The sequence below is a fragment of the Phyllopteryx taeniolatus genome, chromosome 6 (assembly GCF_024500385.1).
Source record: "Phyllopteryx taeniolatus isolate TA_2022b chromosome 6, UOR_Ptae_1.2, whole genome shotgun sequence".
Lineage (NCBI taxonomy): Eukaryota > Metazoa > Chordata > Actinopteri > Syngnathiformes > Syngnathidae > Phyllopteryx > Phyllopteryx taeniolatus.
Genome location: NC_084507.1, coordinates 28,246,341 through 28,263,602, shown reverse-complemented (window position 1 = coordinate 28,263,602; position 17,262 = coordinate 28,246,341). Strand labels below are relative to the sequence as shown.

The window sequence follows — 17,262 nt, the reverse complement described above, 5'->3', positions numbered from 1 at the left end:
CCCTTGAAGCAAAGAATTGGAGTCATGTCGGTCTGGCAAAGTTTAAACACGAGTCTTTGGTTACAAAAATGAAGTTGTATTATTTGTTGTGTTGACCATTAAGAGAGCAAAACTAGACCAAATATCTTTGTTTTATTTTGTCATACAGAAACAAAGCGTGCAAATGATGCATCAAAATGCTCCTCAGGACACAATTGCTTGACACTTATCAAGGATTTGAATCACTGAAAATGCATCAGACAGAAAACTAAAACACAGCTGAATGTGTGGTTGATCCTTATGATGCTGAGGCCGGCTGGTCCATATGTATAACGTTGTATATGACAATAGTTTTAAAAAAAAACAACAACAACACTACTTTAATGACTTCTGCAACAAATCAAAGAAAATATTCCCATGAAATAAACGTTCCTGGGACATGGCTGACCTAAGTGTTTTTTTTAATTAATTTATTATCTGTTCTACAAGGCGCCACTCCACAAGGGGGCGCAGGTTCCCTATACAAACGCCAACGATTGACATGTCACGCATTACACAATAGCATATATATTTTTTCTCTTCAGTGTGGCCTTAACAACTAGGAGCAAAAGTCAGAATTTCGGAAAACATATTTTCATATTTTGTTTGTGAAATTCTCCACATTCTCTGACATGCGTGTTGCTGTACACACAATATCTCACAAACGTAAGTAGAATATTTCATTCTTATATACCGTTCATAGGACAACACTACAGAAATGACAATTTACAACAATATAAAGTAGTCAGTATCAATTTCTAAACTGCCGGCAACAAAAGTGAGTATACCCCTGAATGAAAATGTCCAAACCTCTCTCTCAGGTGTGAATGGGGAGCGGGTCTGATCGAGAGGAGAGGTGTTATCCCTCTCACACTCTCTCAAGCAGTACTGGTCATTCAAAGTTAAATACGGCACCTCACGGCAAAAAAATGATTGCTGTGCTCCATAAAGATTGCCCGTAGGCTATAAGAAGATTGAAACTTGAGCTGCAGCACGGTGTCTAAGACTATACAGCGGTTTAACAGGACAGGTTCAACTTAGCACCTTGTGTTAAGGCGACATAATAACCAAAGGGAGCAGCGGTGCTCCCAACAGCAGGAGGCCAGCTCTTGGTCTGCTACCACTGTTGCAGTAGTCGCCCTCACAGCAGCTGATCTGATTTCCAATGAGTCCTTCCATCTGTTCCGTATTGGTGCACAATTGCTTGGAGGCGCAGCCCTTCATAGCCGTCTTTTGGCCTTTCACGTCCACTGAGAAACAAAAGTCATGTTTGCGTGGATCCGTGTGTCATGTTTTCAGGTTGAAGCGCAGCCGCGGCAGGACGGTTACCTGTCGTTGAGATGCAGTGGTACTCATTGCCTAGACATTCCACTGTGGCAGCGCATTGTCGCCCATTGCAGGTGAAACATTTTTTACCATTGGGCCTGGTCTTGCTTAAGTCTGTAAGATAGAATCAACTAGCAGTGATGCGAGTCTCTCACGATATCGTGGATTACTCACCTGACTACCGTGCAGGCAGCGTGGGATAAATTCCCACTCAGTCACAGTGTGAATGTTAGTGTAAATTGGTCATATGTCAATATGCAGTGTTGGGAAGATTACTTTGGAAATGTAATTGGATACAATTACAAGTTAAAAGTTAAAGTTAAAACATAATGCCGGTTGTGGTGTAACTATTTCAAATACTTTCTCAAAGTAATGTAACTAATTACTTTTACATTTTGATTACTTTTCATAATTTTGAATGAATGCATCAATAGGACCCTTGGATGTTTCCTCTAAAAAGTCGATTAACTGATAAAACATGATGGGTTTGTATGTGTACAGTATGTGGAAGACATGATACCATGCTGACCTAATGACAAATTTGCACAATTTAGACAATAGCGCTTCATATGGCAACCCAGATAAGTGAATGTTCCATAGAAAAGTTCAAAATTATAATATAGGTTATATACGTATCCAGGTCATATTTGGAAAATCTATGTATGGTTGTTTGTTTCTATGTGCCCTGCGATTGACTGGCGACCAGTTCAGGGTGTACCCCGCCTCTCGCCCGAAGATAGCTGGGATAGGCTCCAACACGCCCGCGACCCTTGTGAGGATAAAGCGGTACAGAAAATGGATGGATGGATGGATGTGGTGTTTGAGACTAGACTAGACTTGATCAAAAAGAGCCAAGAAAGCATCAGCCTTTCAAGGAGGAAGTTGATGTGATGTGTTCAGTGTTTCAGTACTTTTTTGGACAACTTGCTGTTCTCCAACAAGAAGCTGAACGGCAAAATCCGCAAAAGGTGGTTGAGCCACGCCCCCCAACCCACAATTGAAAGAACTTAGGTGGTGAGGGCAGCTGAGCATATCCACACACAGCCACTAGGTGGTGCTCAAGCACCTGCACTTTTGCTCTGGATGAAAAATGTTTTTGCTGCAGCCAATTTTTTCTCTTCGGTCATCAATATTTTAAAAATATTTTCATCAATAGGCATTTAGTTGAGTCCTTGGGAGAATCCTACATATGCTGCCACCTTGCCCAGAGCCGCCCCTCCCTCTCCTTCCAAAAAACTCACAATTGAACAAGGGTGTGGTGACGTTTTATATCCACTGTAGCCTTTACTAAGATGAAATAGGAATATAAATGTGTTACCCGGCACGGCAAAGCTGTTGCACAGGTCGGTGGTGCAACACTGGTTGGTAAGTATGGTCCTGGTCACTCCAAAATTGACTGAGGCCTGTGCACAGTGGTCAGCAAAGCTGCAGCTTTTCCCATTGACGTCCGCAATAACCGACTCGCCTGCAGCAAATTGCACAAGAGGTTAGAGCTCAATCAAAGTCAAGCAAGAAGACGTGACACAAGTGGTGGGCCGTGTCTGGGACTTTAGTGGGCATTTACCCGACTCAGTACATCTCGTAATACCACCACTATCAAGTTGCAATTATATAAACCAGCAAGACTAAAAAACATAATATAACACCACACAACTGTGCCGCAAACATAAATTGGAGCTGTTCGGAATTAATATTTACCGAATAACATAATACATTGAAATAAAATACATGCTCTACACTCGAGATGAAGATTATTATATGTATTAATATTTGCAGATCACTATACAGACATATTTTGCCAGTCGAACCTTGCTTGCTGTGAGGTGAATTTGAAATCTGATTGGTTAAAGAAACAGTCCAATTGGTAATATACTGTAGTTGAAGTTACCTGGGCCAGCACTATTATGAAGGCCCTGGACAAATTAGATTCAAAGAGGCTAAAATCTGACTAGTAGTAGTAGTAGTAGTAGTGCCGTCAAGAGAAAAGCTATGAAATAAAAAGAGTAGACTGTTATGAATACAATTTCATGGAACAAATATTTAGGTTATAAATGTGTACCAGTGTTTTTGATAGTGTTTAGGCCACCAGAGAATGGCCCACCACTGCATGGCACACGTGCTCAGGTAATAGTAAAAATACAGTACCTGAATACACGATTAATCGGAGTGCACTACACTGCGTCGCCAGTGGGGGGCATTCTTTTGTCTTGTCGATGCAGGTCGCTGAGCTTCCAGCTGCACATTCATAGCACTTCAAAGTATAGGCTGGAAAACAAATCACATATATTAAAAAATATATATATTTAATAAATAAATAAAAAAAATCACAATATTTAATTAATTCCAGTTACAGCTTGAATCTATTAATTACCTTAAAAAAATGACTTGCCTTTAGGAAGGTGTAAAATCCCAAATAGTAACAGCAGGTGATGCATTTTGTCTGACAGCAAGCAAGTGACTATTCATTTGATCTCTTTCAGTTTTATGTAGTCATCCTCCAACTGAAGGAGTGTGTCCCATACTTAGACCACTCCCTTTCCATCCTCCTCTTCACTTGGGGGGGTGGGGGGAAGCAAGTTTGGTAGAAAGCATATACTGTATGTGCTTTACTGCATTGGCGCACAATCATTTGCAGCCTGCTTTCATTTGAGATTCTTTTTTTTTTTTTTTACCATCTGGTGAAAATACTACTTCTGGTCATTAAAGATGTGTACAGGCCAAAATTAGAGAACCACAATGTATCCTACTGGACAGCCTTTGCGTTTTCTCACAGTATATAGAACATATTAGAAATGACAATGTTTTATATAGTTTTACCTCTCCCACACACTTTAAACATATCTAAACTTATTAAAAACACACGTTTTAAACACATAAAGGTATTTGAAATCCACAAACAAATTGCAACTATAAACTGTATAAGGTGTACTTTTAGTGTCTGTGCCTTTAAGAAGCGGAGCTAGGTGGGGTGACGTGTAATGTCAGCCAGGCTGCGTGTGAGTGTCTGGTTGTGAGCTGTTGCCAACAGCAGTGCACATCATGTTGTTTTTTGTCAAACCGTTCAATAAAAGCCTGAAATGTGCATCGTCAACTGTGGCTCTCCTTTCCCACATGTGAGGACATTACAGTAAGCATAACACAAAAGCGTATTTTTAAAAAACTGCAACAAACCGCAGAAATCTGCTAAACTGTGCAAATTTCTGCAACTGACAGCAGAAGCACCACATTTTTTCTATTCTTAGCTTTTATGTGCATCGTAAAAGGATGCACTCAACAAATGTTTTCCAAATTTTAGGCTCCTCGGGAAGTTGTTTAAATTTGAATATTTGAAACACCCCCCCCCCCCCCCCCCTCAAACAAACAAACAAAAAAAGTCCAATTCTAACATCTTAAGCAGCAGATACCATATGAACATGTTCCAAGAGCATTAACATTTTGCCATGACACTCTACAATAACATTCTACCAATTTCCTTAGCATGCCACTTGGAGTTGGCACAATTTACCATGCAAGGAAAACAAAAACAATGAAATGTGCCATGCAGTTTCTGAGGCACAACCTGCGTTCACAATGAGCTTGAAGTTAAACCGCAAAATAACAATTTCAGCATTACGGCGGCCTCATACAGACCATTGGAGACTTCTGTTTTGTTCCTTTCTCTCATCTACAACTTTACACAACATGGAGACGAAATAAAATAATAAAACTCTGGAGCACTTTTGTCACAGCTGTTATTCAATATATAACAAATTACAATAATAAAAGGCTTTTCTTTTATTTTTCACCAAAGTCTTGCACCAGCTGTACAACAGTCCCACGGGTCAATAACAGACGTTTCATCATGTTTGGACTTGTCTGCACAACTGCTTTTTCTCTTTCCCACCACTGCGATGCGGAGCGCACCTCCAACAGCTCAACTGCGCCCATTTCCCTGGGAAGGAAGGTACGGGACAGGTAACCTGACAAGGAGCGCCAAACGGTCCACGTTCCCTGGCGATGGCATCCTTAGCCAATGGCTGCAAAGTTTTCATAGCCGTGTATCCCGTTTACGGGGACTTGTGGAAAAAACCATCAGGGCTACGAGTCTAGGCCAGCAGGCGGCTGTATTCGGAGAGGGCGGAGGATTTTTTGACACCATCCCAGATTCGAGCGGCGTAGTGAAACCTGAAGAAACGGACACACACAAAGTTGGTGGAAACTTCCACTCTTGTTGCATTTCTCTGTCTATTTGATAAATATGAGGGATGGGCACGATAAATTCTTTTGATATTTCTTTTATCGTCAAAAAGTTAAGCAAACTATTGTTTGAGTCTGGTTATGATGTAAAAATGCTGCACAATAAACCACAGATGTTCACGGCGGACAGGAACCAAGTTCCGCAGTGAATCATGAAAAACCAAGAGTAATTAACCCCCCCTATTATTATTTATTTAGACAATTTTCTATATATTTAAAGTTTGACTTTAAATATATGACAATCTTTGATCCCAAAACAGTGTGATATCATGTCATGTCACTAAATAAGATTTGATTTTGGAAAAAAATGCAACTGAAACTGCGCACGTACGAGCACATGCAGCGAAGACTCTCAGCAACTTCCACTAACAACCCGGGCTAATCTTAGCTCTTCCCTGTCATATAAAGATCTTCAAGTCAAGATGTACAGTATCACTTCAAAATACTTCCTTGACACCAATTCCTACTTTCCGATTTGACAGGACTTTGATCTTGAGGCATTTATAGGACTTCTAGAAAGCGCACAAAAATATGCAAATAGGTGAGTTTTTCAGCAAATAGTTCTTCTCATTCTAATTAAAACATGTTAGAACATTATTATTTTTGGTGTAAAGATTTGACTGTGAGGGAAAAAAACCTGCTTATAATAACATTTGCTGCCATCTAAAAAAAAATAATAATAATTGTGCTGTTTTTACAAATATTAAACTCTTCAACTTTAGGGAGATATACAACACAAATTTCCCACTTGACACGCGGGAGTGTTTACACACCAGTTCTTCTCAGTGAGGATGGTGTGTGACAGCTGACAGCGGGGCATGGCCATCATTTGGCTGCGCAGCTTGGAGACCATGGTGGAGAACGAAGGGTGGCCCTTGTAACCCGGCAGCAAGGAGAAGAGGGGATACGTCATTGTGGAACCTAAATCAAGGACACGAGTGAGTTAAACACACAAAAAGCTGCGTTATAAAGCTGACGAGCACTTTCGTTTTGTCTGACCTGCTTTCGTCAGATTATCCTCGCCGTCGTTGTCCTGCATGGGCAGCAAGAACATGTTGACTTCAGTCGTCATAAAGTTCTGGCCCAGACCAGGCAAGATATTGCAGTCTAGCATGGACAGCGAACCTGTAGACATATCATGAGGTGAGTTTTGAGGTGGCCAAAACTCTCGCGTTGAATGTCCCCGAGGTTGTACAATTCATCTATCCATGCATTTTTATGTCGCTTGTCGTGGGTCGGGTGCACATATAGGCAAACAAGCAGCCACACTCACTTACACACCTATGGTCAATTTAGAGCAGGGGTACTCAAATGCAAATCATAAAGGCCCGCAAAAACTGTTTGCAATAAGTCAAAGGTCCATTTATTGAGGTCCGTCAGGTCACATGTAATTACATTCAAAGCAAGATGTCAGTTTAAATCAAAACAACAAAAATACAAACGGAAATAAAATGTAATTTCCATTTTGGAAAAAAAAAAAACTAAGGCTGGGGTTTCACACCTCCTACACTTACAAATGATAAAGAACGCTGTTAAGTTAGCAACATTTACACAGGTAACATACCACTTATATTTGTGCTCTCATTCTGAAAGACAACGCGTACCACTTTCAGTCACGGATGGCGCTTAATTAACAATCGATTTGCCTAACTTTCACGAATAAACATCACGTAAAACATTCTAATGATGCATTCTGGTGCAACAAGCAAGTATTTGTCATGGACGCACACAGCCCAAAAATGTTTTTAAATCTGGTACACATGCTAACGACTGTCTTGCAACGCTTTGAGTATCAAAGAAGTAATTCTCATGTGCATTTTGCACTGAATTTCTTCTTCAACAAACAGAAATGATTAGCTTCAACAAGGAAGAATGTGAAAAGAGAAGAACATACCTTTGTATTTGAGGTGGGAGTGGGCCATTAATTTGTCCACCACATTATGCATGTCCTTGAGATTCCTCGGGCAGAAGTCCTCACGCTTGCTCTTATTCTGGAGGAACACTGGATGCAGGAGAGGAGCGGAGCTTTTTTTTTTTAATGAGAAATCCAAAATCCAAAAGCTGGCGGATTTACAGGTGAATGGAAAAAGTCCCACCTATATGCGGATAGTACTCTGCGCCGTCATCACTGCCAGAAGAGCCCGTGCTGTCGTGGCTTGCGGACGGAGTGGAAGGTTTCAGCATCTCGGCCGTTTGAAGAAACCTAACAGCCGAAAACGACCATAAATATGCTTAGATTTTTTTGCAGCGCTGAGAAGTCAGGGCCAGAAAGGCCTTTCCCTGCTGGTATAAACACACTATACAGTAAAGCCTCGCTAATCGCGGGGATTAGGTTCCGGACCACCGCAATAGGTAAAATCCACAAATTGGGGGGATTATTTATACATATTTCAAAGCTGTATGAACCTCCCAAGACTCTTATTTATCTTCCACGCACTCATATTAACCGCTAACATACTCTTAGAAACACTTTCTATCCTCTTAAAACACCCTAAACATACAGAAATGCACAGTAGTGCTGTACACTATGAACATTTCATCCCTTGTAATGTGTTTTAATAATTTTTTTCTTTTTAAACAGTTTGAATTTTTTTAGGCTAGGAAGAATTTATTTTACCACAAAAATTACAGTATATACTCAAAATTCCACAACATGGCAATTTATGCACAATATGAATATGAAAAAAAAAATACGTAATGCACTGATTCCGCAATACACTGTATTGTAAAACACTGTGCACTAGTTGTTCTTTTTGCAAGGTCAGGTAAGACCCCAAGGCACGGGGAATCAAATGCATAGCCCCGCCACTGATTTTTAGCACACTACAGTATATGAAATTCGAGTTCAAGCTTCAAGAAGATTGTTGTTATTACGCTAATGTTGCAAGGAGATAGAATCTTCTGACACACTCAACAAAATCTCACACAATGAGAATCCTTAGTGGATAATTGCATCGTCGACATGGTAAATAACCGATTGCACAAGTCTGATGGGTGCATTGCACGTTGTTCTCAACAAGCCTGGATTTGTTCACGTGTGTCTTCCTTTAGACCAACTGTGAGAGCAACATTACTGAGCTTATTGAAGAGCAGAAGACAAATATCCTCCCACGGTACAAGACGAAATGCACAACATTCCTGAGGGAGCACCGGGTAGGTTTTGGGTTATTGTCTCCCTGTGTTACTATGCAGTTTATTTTCCTTTAAACACAGAGAGGTCCCGCATAAACAAGTACCCACCTGTAGAGGTTTAAGTCAGTGAACCAGTCTTGAACCACAACGACCACATGGCACACTGTAAACAGGAAGGCGGCAATCTGAAGAGACTGTACAGAGGTTAAAGGCAGGAAGTTCTAATGCTTACTCAGAATTGCCTTATTGTCTTCAGATACAGATAATATTTTTGGCTGTAATAGGATGACTTCTAACCTGCATCTCCACATATGTGTAAGGCAGGTTGTATTCTGGGGGCAACTTGCGATCATTGTTGATGTGGTGGTCCAGGATAGAGGGGCTGAGAATTGGCTGGGGAAACAAAACATTCCTTTTCAATGCCTGTCACACCAAAACACTACAGTTTTACCTAAAATTGTCACAGTAACTTCATCTGGCTACAAATTAAGAGAGAGTGCGCCTGCATGGGTAATACGGGAGAATTTGTAATTTGACCAAAATGTTCTGGAAAAAATAAAAGAAATCAAGAGTTTAAACAAAACTCTGGCACCAGGGATGACAGAGAGTAAACGTGCGATGATAATTATTGAGTCAATGAAAAAAGACAAATCAAATATCTATTCCATACACAAATTAATTTTATCAAACAGATGCTTGCGTAAATAACATGTCACCAAAAGCATAAGGATTTATTTGTACTGTGCTAAAAAGGTGTAAATGCGACTGTAGAACCAGGACTGAATGGGGTGTAGGAAAGTCGTACAGTCCTGACCCTGTCCGGGCTACTCCGGAGACCGATATGGTTAAGAAGTTGACATTAAAAAGAAAAGAAACATTTAACACACACAGCAACGTCAACTGCTTTGACGTCACCTCCTGTCCCACCTCCTGCAAGAGTTATGAGAGTTTTTTTTTTTTTTTATTGAATAAAAGTTGGAATATTCAGTATAGGACTAGCCTATTAAATCAATTATACTGATTAATTTAAGATTATTGCTCAGGACTTTTTTTTTTCTCCTCTTTTGTGTGTCCTCTTTGAAGCGCACTGTTTCCAGAGCTGGAAGGGTTGCGGTGTTCCTCGTTGACAACAGACGTGCGCAACCGAGCTGTACAGTTGGACAGCTCAGTTTAATTGTTTAACATTTAAAATTTGGATTCAGGATCGTGTTACAATAGGCTTTTGACAAAAGGGATGTTTGTTAGTTTTGAAAGAGCTCTTATTTTCACGTTAACTAAAAAGAAAACAATATGTTCATTATTTAAGTGGAAATTGATGCGTGTCAATGCTGGGATAAAGAAAAACTGTTCGAGAAATTAAGCAAAACCAAGAAGGGGAAAAAATAAAAAGCCACATTTTTTTTGTTTGTTTACCTTTTTCTATAAGCGAAGAAAAAAACTATTACAACCGGAAATCTGATTTTTGTAGACCAAAAAAAAAAAAGGGAGATTTTATTTTATAGCTATCGCGCCCAGCAGCGGCTATTTCATTTTTTTTCACACTTGTTTGATATCGAAAACTGTTAAAAATCATGACGTCCTCTCGCCAATACTAAACCACCTCTGTCTGCTTCTTAATATGTGCGCCACATCCTTCACGTCAAAGGCTATGTAGTTGTATTAGATTATTGTTCACTTCGTTTCCAGTGTACCTCCATGACTTTGATTCCTACCTGGGTGTCCAAGAAGATGATCCTCTCCTGCGTGATGAAAAAGTCAATTCCCGTGCTCTGGTTTCCACCACGCTCCTTAATCTCTTGAGTCTGCGCTCTGAATACATAACCCCTGTACACACAAACAACATGGTTATTCCGAAAAATGTGTGCCCTATAAACGTCATATCCACAAAAAAATATATATTTTGAGTGTCGAAACCACAATAAAAAAATCATCCATCCATTTCCTACACCGCTTGCAGTTAAACTACAACCGTCCCTATACTATTCAACCACAAAAAAAAAAAAATCATATAGATGTTATTTTGTTAATTTTATATCCAGGTGAATAAAATGTACTTGAAAATATGCTTTTTTAATTTACTTTTTTGGTCTAGATACACGTATGATAATTGTCGACATCTTTCTCCCTTTCTCTTCACTTGATTGGATCTCTGAAGGCTGAGCTGTGTGGGAACACTTTCAATCCGAGATGAAGGCATCGTGCCAAGTGTGCAATTTGAAACGCTGCCTCACCGTTCTCACCTGGGAAATGACTTGGCTGGCTGGGTTCTTTTGTATGCATTTAAAGAACCCCGCCCCCAGTAAAACACACACCGGTTTCAAATATTGCATGCATGCACTGACCAAAACAACAAAATGAGCTCCTCATCTGCGATGGCCAAGAGCAGGTTGGTTTAACTGCAACGCCCCCGTGTGTTCAAAAAGTGTAGCTTCACGCTATAGATGTAACTTCGGCGCACTGTGCAAAGAGTTCCCAGTTCAATGGCATTCTTCCGTGAAAATTCACAAAGGATAAAGAATTACTGTACATTTAACATCCACTAGTCACACTCTGAGTGAAACCGTGCAAGAGCAAAAGTCAAGCTTTTGTTACCATGACGTATATAGAAGGCTTTACACGATCAGGATTTTTGGGGCCGATTAGAGAGTTAAAAAATCAGATCACCGATCCGACTATAAGATGGAGGAATGTGTCTCTTTAAATGACCTGTTCATTTACTGTATATACTTGTGTACTTAATTCCTCCAAAAAAAAGATAAAGCCCAATGATCGTAAAAAACGGGATGCGGAATGCAAGATTTTATTGCAGTAGTCTGACAGTGCAATCGTGAAAGAGCAAATTTGTCTTGTAGTCTGATCCGGGCATTGCCTGTTTCTGATGTGTTGTTTGTCCCACACCGCCGACATGTTTTTATTTTTTTTTTTAAATAACTTCATTGGCTGTCAGATATTTACAGTACAACATCAAAAGACACGCGACAAGGCTAAAATTAAACTTGCTTCTGGATTTAAATATACTGTGACCCGGAGTAAATGTCTTTTGCGGCGCCGATTAATGACGTCATTGATCGGATCGGCGAGTGACGACGTTAAAGCCGATCAGCATAAAATGCTAAATATCATCAGATACCGATCAGCCCAATAAAATCAGTGTAAAGTCTAGTATATAATATTCACAGGCATCTTTACCTTGGGTCTTCTTCAGGGGTGTTGGCCGATAGCAGAGACATGACAGTCGATTTCCCAGTTCCCTGCAGGCCAACGACGCCCACCACCAGCATATCTGTTTGGTCTCGCAGGTACTGCGTAACATAATTCAAAAATATTGAACGCGTAGACATAAAAGTAAAGTCTATAAACTGATGATCTCACCTCCATGGCACTGTCACACCAGTTCATCTGCTCATCCACAAGCTTGATGCTGTGCTTCATCTTCTCTGGTGGGATGAGTTTGGCTTGGCCAACCAAGGCTGCAATCAGATCAATATATTTTGAATTTTCTAATTTTCTCAGTACTTTTCAGAGTGAAATCAATTATAACCCACGGTCCACAGCGCTGCTAGTTGCAGAAGCACTCATTCCTCGGTTCTGGATCTGGTAGACAGGCTGGGTGGGTCGTTGGCCTTCCCTCTCCACTTTGGAGGGCCCGGGACCAGAAGGCTGAGGCGTCGCCTCCGGAGGAGTCGCCGGCTTTGCTGCGTCGTCCCGAGCTTTCATGAGCATGATCGGCTTGTCAAGAACTGGAGCCCCGCTGACGGGTGTATTCTGTGATGGCTTGGCCTTCAAAAGTATCCCCCCAAAAAAAACAAAAAAACAAATCAGTGCAAAGATGAAAGATAAGGAATTTCAAATATTGACCATTGCAAACTGTGCCTGGTTTGACATACGACATTTCCAGATTACAAATGAAACACAATTACGGTCTAATGCTCGCCGCTTGTTACCCTTTTTGTTTTTTTTATCATATTATTTCATATTCATGGACTTCGTTCATCATCCAAATATAAACTATAATTACAACATTTCAAGGTTACGAACAACCTGTAATGAATTAGTTTGGCCAATGACATGAGAATACGTCATCACATAGCACAAGAAGGTATGCGCAGGTACCGTCGTACTTAGCGGTCTTAGTTTGATTGTTTTATATTTATGGCCAAGAAGAGTGTTTTTGTAACACAAATATTTACTGTAATTACGACTTTTAATGCTGTGTTATCATAGGTTAGTGAGACCGTGGCACATTCTGACATATGACATACGAATTTGTAGGAACAAAACTACTCGTAAACAGAGGACGCCTTTGCATATAAAGCCATGCTTACTTTTAGAGAGTTAACAAAACTTCATTTATTGGGCCAAAGTACATATTTTACATGCAGAAACTCTCAAAGCACACCACCAAACACAAATCTCACCAAAACGACATGAACGGCAACAAGTGGAGGTTAAGTGTACCTTCACCCATCGAGCGGCTGAGCATTTAATTGTGCCTGTCACTATACGTCGCTGGCATAGATAAATAAACAAAGATACATTATCCATCCATTTTCTGAGCCGCTTCTCCTCACTAGGGTCACGGGCGTGCTGGAGCCTATCCCAGCTGTCATCGGGCAGGAGGCGGGGTACACCCTGAACTGGTAGCCAGCCAATCGCAGGGCACATAGAAACAAACAACCATTTGCACTCACAGTCATGCCTACGGGCAATTTAGAGTCTCCAATTAATGCATGTTTTTTGGGATGTGGGAGGAAACCCACGCAGGCACAGGGAGAACATGCAAACTCCACACAGGTGGGACCAGGGATTGAACCCGGGTCCTCAGAACTGTGAGGCTGACGCTCTAACCAGTCGTCCACCGTGCCGCCCAAAGATACATTATTTGTAGTAATTAAATAATACATTAGTGCTAATTAAGCATAATTGGATCATCTCTTTGTGATAAAAGGGTTCATTTGTGAATAAACTTGAATACCCTCTCCCCGGGGGGCTTGGCCAGAATGATGGGGGTCTTCTGAATGAGGGGGCCCGGTGGGTCTTCACTTCCGTCCTCGAAACACAAAAATGGATCACACGTTACAGATCAAGCAGCAGTGACGAGAACGCCAAAATAATCGATTTGACTCTTGAGTGTGAGTTTACCCTTCGTTCCCGAGGTTGGTATTCTCGATCCCGACTAGGACCGGACAGATTCTGGCCTGGAGGTCCTATGTCCCGCTCCCCACGGCGTCGCCTTCTCCTGCGTCCCGGTCCATACATGCCAGGCTGACTGTGGCCCGATTCTGACATGTTTGCTACACAGTACACTTAATCAATAATGACATACAATAACCACGTATGGTGATGTCCACTTTTTTAGACAGCTAGCTAGATTTTACACAGAAGTGAGAAAAGGACAATTGTCTCGGAAATAATAATAAAAAAATAATAAACGTTGCCTCGTCAAACATATATTATGACTATCTTTCGGAATGTTGTATCGTGACAAAAACATAAAATAAAATAAAAAAGCGCCATTCAATAATCACAAACGACGCCAACTTCCTACTGGTGTGTTTGTAATGAAATTCGGCATAAACCGTTCTACAGAAAAAAGTGTTCTTTAGTCGCGTACACAAAGACGCTCCGCCCGTTTGATACTCTAATGTTTTTGACATCAAACGCACACGAGTCTTGTCAATTTTGACGTTGTGAAACATTAGAACATCAGTCGTTCCGCCAGGATTGCTCCTTTTAACGTGAGGAAAGTTTTTAATATGAAATACGCATTATATGAACTATAGGAATGTAATTTTAATGTTTATGTAATTATTTTTTTCCTGTTAAATGTATTTTTAACAACTTCCTATTTGATACCGACCTCGTGCATTTGTGAAGTCGTACCGCCGCGGTGCATTCTGGGAATAGGAAGCGTATGCGTTATTGTTCCGGTTTGAAGGGCGCCATCGGCAGCATCGCCGTGTCTTCAAATTTATAAATGTAAGAGCTTTTTTTCTTTCAGAATAACGGGTCACCATTAAAGAATCACGCCCATTCGATATTAGCAAGCTTTGGCCACAAAACCTACAATTTAGAGACTGACTGTAAACCCCTAGCTTCAAGTTATTTAACCAATTGTGAGTTATACATCATAATAGAATCACTCTTAACGCTCTGTTGTCTGCTGCAAGGTTTCATATTATTTCCCTAGTTACTGTTTATAACACACAATATTATGTGTGAGAGTGTAATGTTGAAGTGTCATTTTTGTGTTAGTTTTTCCTGTTACAACACTTAATGCAACTGTGTACAGATAGAACTACTTAAATGCCTGTTTATTTACAGGCCGAGGAGATGCGGAGTGGGGAATATGCAAACATTACGGGCATGCTTTTTGACTGTAATCTTGTTTACCAGTTAAGTTTATAAGTATTGATAAGATTCCCCTCTATTGGCCCAAAGGAGTGACGTAGCATCAGACACGGAGCTCCCAGATAGCCCCGAGACGTATGGAGACAGCGTGGACTACGACCTGGGAAGACCTCTCGACTCTGACGACCTGAGCACGGACGAGTCATCAAGCAGCAAATCTGAGGACGATCATGACTGTGACTATAGAGCAGCTCAAAGTGATCCCAGCTACACAGAATCAGATGAGGACACGAACTCGAGCTTGACAGAGGCTGGGGATTCTGCAGACAATCCCAGACGAGGCCAGCCCACCCACGACACTAACAAGGACTCCATCTGCAAAGAGTGTGGCCGAGGGCCCTTCAGGTCCCTCAAGCTACATCTGCGGCACTGTACCAGCGTGATGGGCATAATGTTTCAGTGCTTTCGCTGCATGATGAGCTTTCCCAACGAGGCGGCTCTCAAGGAGCACCGCACCTTCTTGTACTCCTGTGACAGCTGCGGCCAGGTGTTCAAACACTGGGACCTGCACCATAAGCACCCGCCCCCCAACAGAGGCGTCTTGCGCTTGCTCTTCTTCTGCTCCGAATCCATGCCCAAAGTGTGCGCCATATGCAAGTGCTTCTTTGTCAACGAAAAGTGTCTGTTCACCCACGTCACCAAAGTTCACACGTCTGTGGTCAGCACCAAGGTGCGCATCATGAAAAGAACGTCAGGATTGACTGACAATAAAGTGCCGTCCAATGTCGCCGCCACGAGTACTCCCGTCGTCAACAATAAGCAGGTCATTAATGGACAGCTGTTGACGGACCATACGTATTCTTCTGCTAAAGTCGAGGCAAGCTTCCCTGTCCCAGCACGCTCAGCTCCACAACCCACCATTCCGCCCGTGTTTGATAGTCAAAGCCAGGCGCTGGCCTCGACGAAGCGCACGAACACAAGCTGGCGCTCCAAAGCGCCGCGACCCTGCAGGCAGTGCGGCACCATGCTGCGGCAGCCCTACCTCGCCATTTGCCACCGCTACCTCCACCGCGGCCGCCGCTCGCACCGGTGCCAGTGCGGCCGGGCTTTCAAGCACCGGCTACACCTCCTGCGGCACTGCGTGCAGCACGCCGAGGCCGAGAGCTACATCTGCGTCAACTGCGGCAACACGTTCACCGGAGCTAGACTCTTAGCCAAGCACCTGGGGACATGGAAGGAAAAAAAATGTCGAGGAAAGTGCACGATGCCCCTCGCGTGCAGCTGTGGACATTTCTTTTATAGGGCCTCTGCCTACATATGGCATCAACTTAAAAACAATGTGAAAACCAGACATTTGAAAACCTCTTTAAATGACAAGCACTAGTCCAAAAGTGTCAAAACCAAAAAGAAGTCCTTTTTCAAAACCACAGGTTTGTTTAGAAGGCAAACACACTCCACACAGCTTTTAATTCCAGGCATTTCCTGGACAGTTTTTAAAGACGTGCAAATTCCAAGTTATTTTGACAACATAACAGAATACAAGAAATGTATTTTTTGTTTAAGCTCCAGTTTATCCCCTCCAGAGAGATAGTTTCTCCAGTTGTGCGAGGTTTTCTCACAAAGTGCTTCCTTTCCAATGAGGTATCTGATTTTAGATTTTTTTGTTTGAATGGAAGATGCACAGTGAACCCCCGCTGTTCGCAGGGGAAAGGGACCGAGCTTTGCCGCAAATAGAAAAATAATTAAGTGATGTCCCCTTTGTAATTGCATATAGATGCCACAAGCTGGCAGCAAAGATCATAAAGCATCAAGACCTTGCTACAGTATCAAGAACACATTACATAAGTGACTGTATTCAGTAATTATTCAGCACAAACAAATCACCTTCACAAGAGGCTCATCAATAGTATCAGCTAGCGTGCTAGCACAAGCTGAGGTGATCATCACACATGTGCAAACAATAATGTGCACTTGCACAAAAAAAAGGTATGAAGTCATTAAACTACCATTAATAATGTTAAGGATTAAAGGCAACATATAATGGCAAAGTGGACAGCACTGGCTATTAGTTACTGCATTGAGAGAAAAGCAGGAATATGCTTTTAGTTTTACATTTTACTGCAAGAGGCACATTCAAGGACCTGCATTTAAGGGCCGCCAACAAAACATGACATCTCAAAGGCATATTTAAAAACATTG

General features: G+C 41.6%; 3 protein-coding genes across 3 annotated transcripts; 1 reads left to right on the top strand and 2 right to left on the bottom strand.

Moving 5' to 3' along the window:
• Positions 1–113: 113 nt before the first annotated feature.
• LOC133479290 (urokinase plasminogen activator surface receptor-like) lies at positions 114–4,912 on the bottom strand. Its single transcript, XM_061776030.1, has 5 exons — positions 3,734–4,912; positions 3,490–3,609; positions 2,663–2,809; positions 1,348–1,458; positions 114–1,268 (listed from the first exon to the last, which is right to left on the bottom strand). Exons 1-5 carry the CDS (start codon positions 3,777–3,779, stop codon positions 1,069–1,071), a joined length of 624 nt encoding a protein of 207 aa, XP_061632014.1. The 5' UTR covers positions 3,780–4,912; the 3' UTR covers positions 114–1,068.
• Positions 4,913–5,105: 193 nt separating this feature from the next.
• smg9 (SMG9 nonsense mediated mRNA decay factor) lies at positions 5,106–14,644 on the bottom strand. Its single transcript, XM_061775990.1, has 14 exons — positions 14,573–14,644; positions 13,855–14,006; positions 13,688–13,762; positions 12,258–12,492; positions 12,085–12,182; positions 11,902–12,014; positions 10,425–10,536; positions 9,010–9,105; positions 8,821–8,906; positions 7,677–7,783; positions 7,475–7,582; positions 6,580–6,705; positions 6,354–6,501; positions 5,106–5,508 (listed from the first exon to the last, which is right to left on the bottom strand). Exons 2-14 carry the CDS (start codon positions 13,999–14,001, stop codon positions 5,430–5,432), a joined length of 1,530 nt encoding a protein of 509 aa, XP_061631974.1. The 5' UTR covers positions 14,002–14,006; positions 14,573–14,644; the 3' UTR covers positions 5,106–5,429.
• On the top strand, positions 14,584–17,069 carry si:dkey-79d12.4 (zinc finger protein 70). Its single transcript, XM_061776002.1, has 2 exons — positions 14,584–14,691; positions 15,154–17,069. Coding segments are annotated over exons 1-2 (1,296 nt in total). The 5' UTR covers positions 14,584–14,689; the 3' UTR covers positions 16,448–17,069.
• The last annotated feature ends 193 nt before the right edge of the window (positions 17,070–17,262 follow it).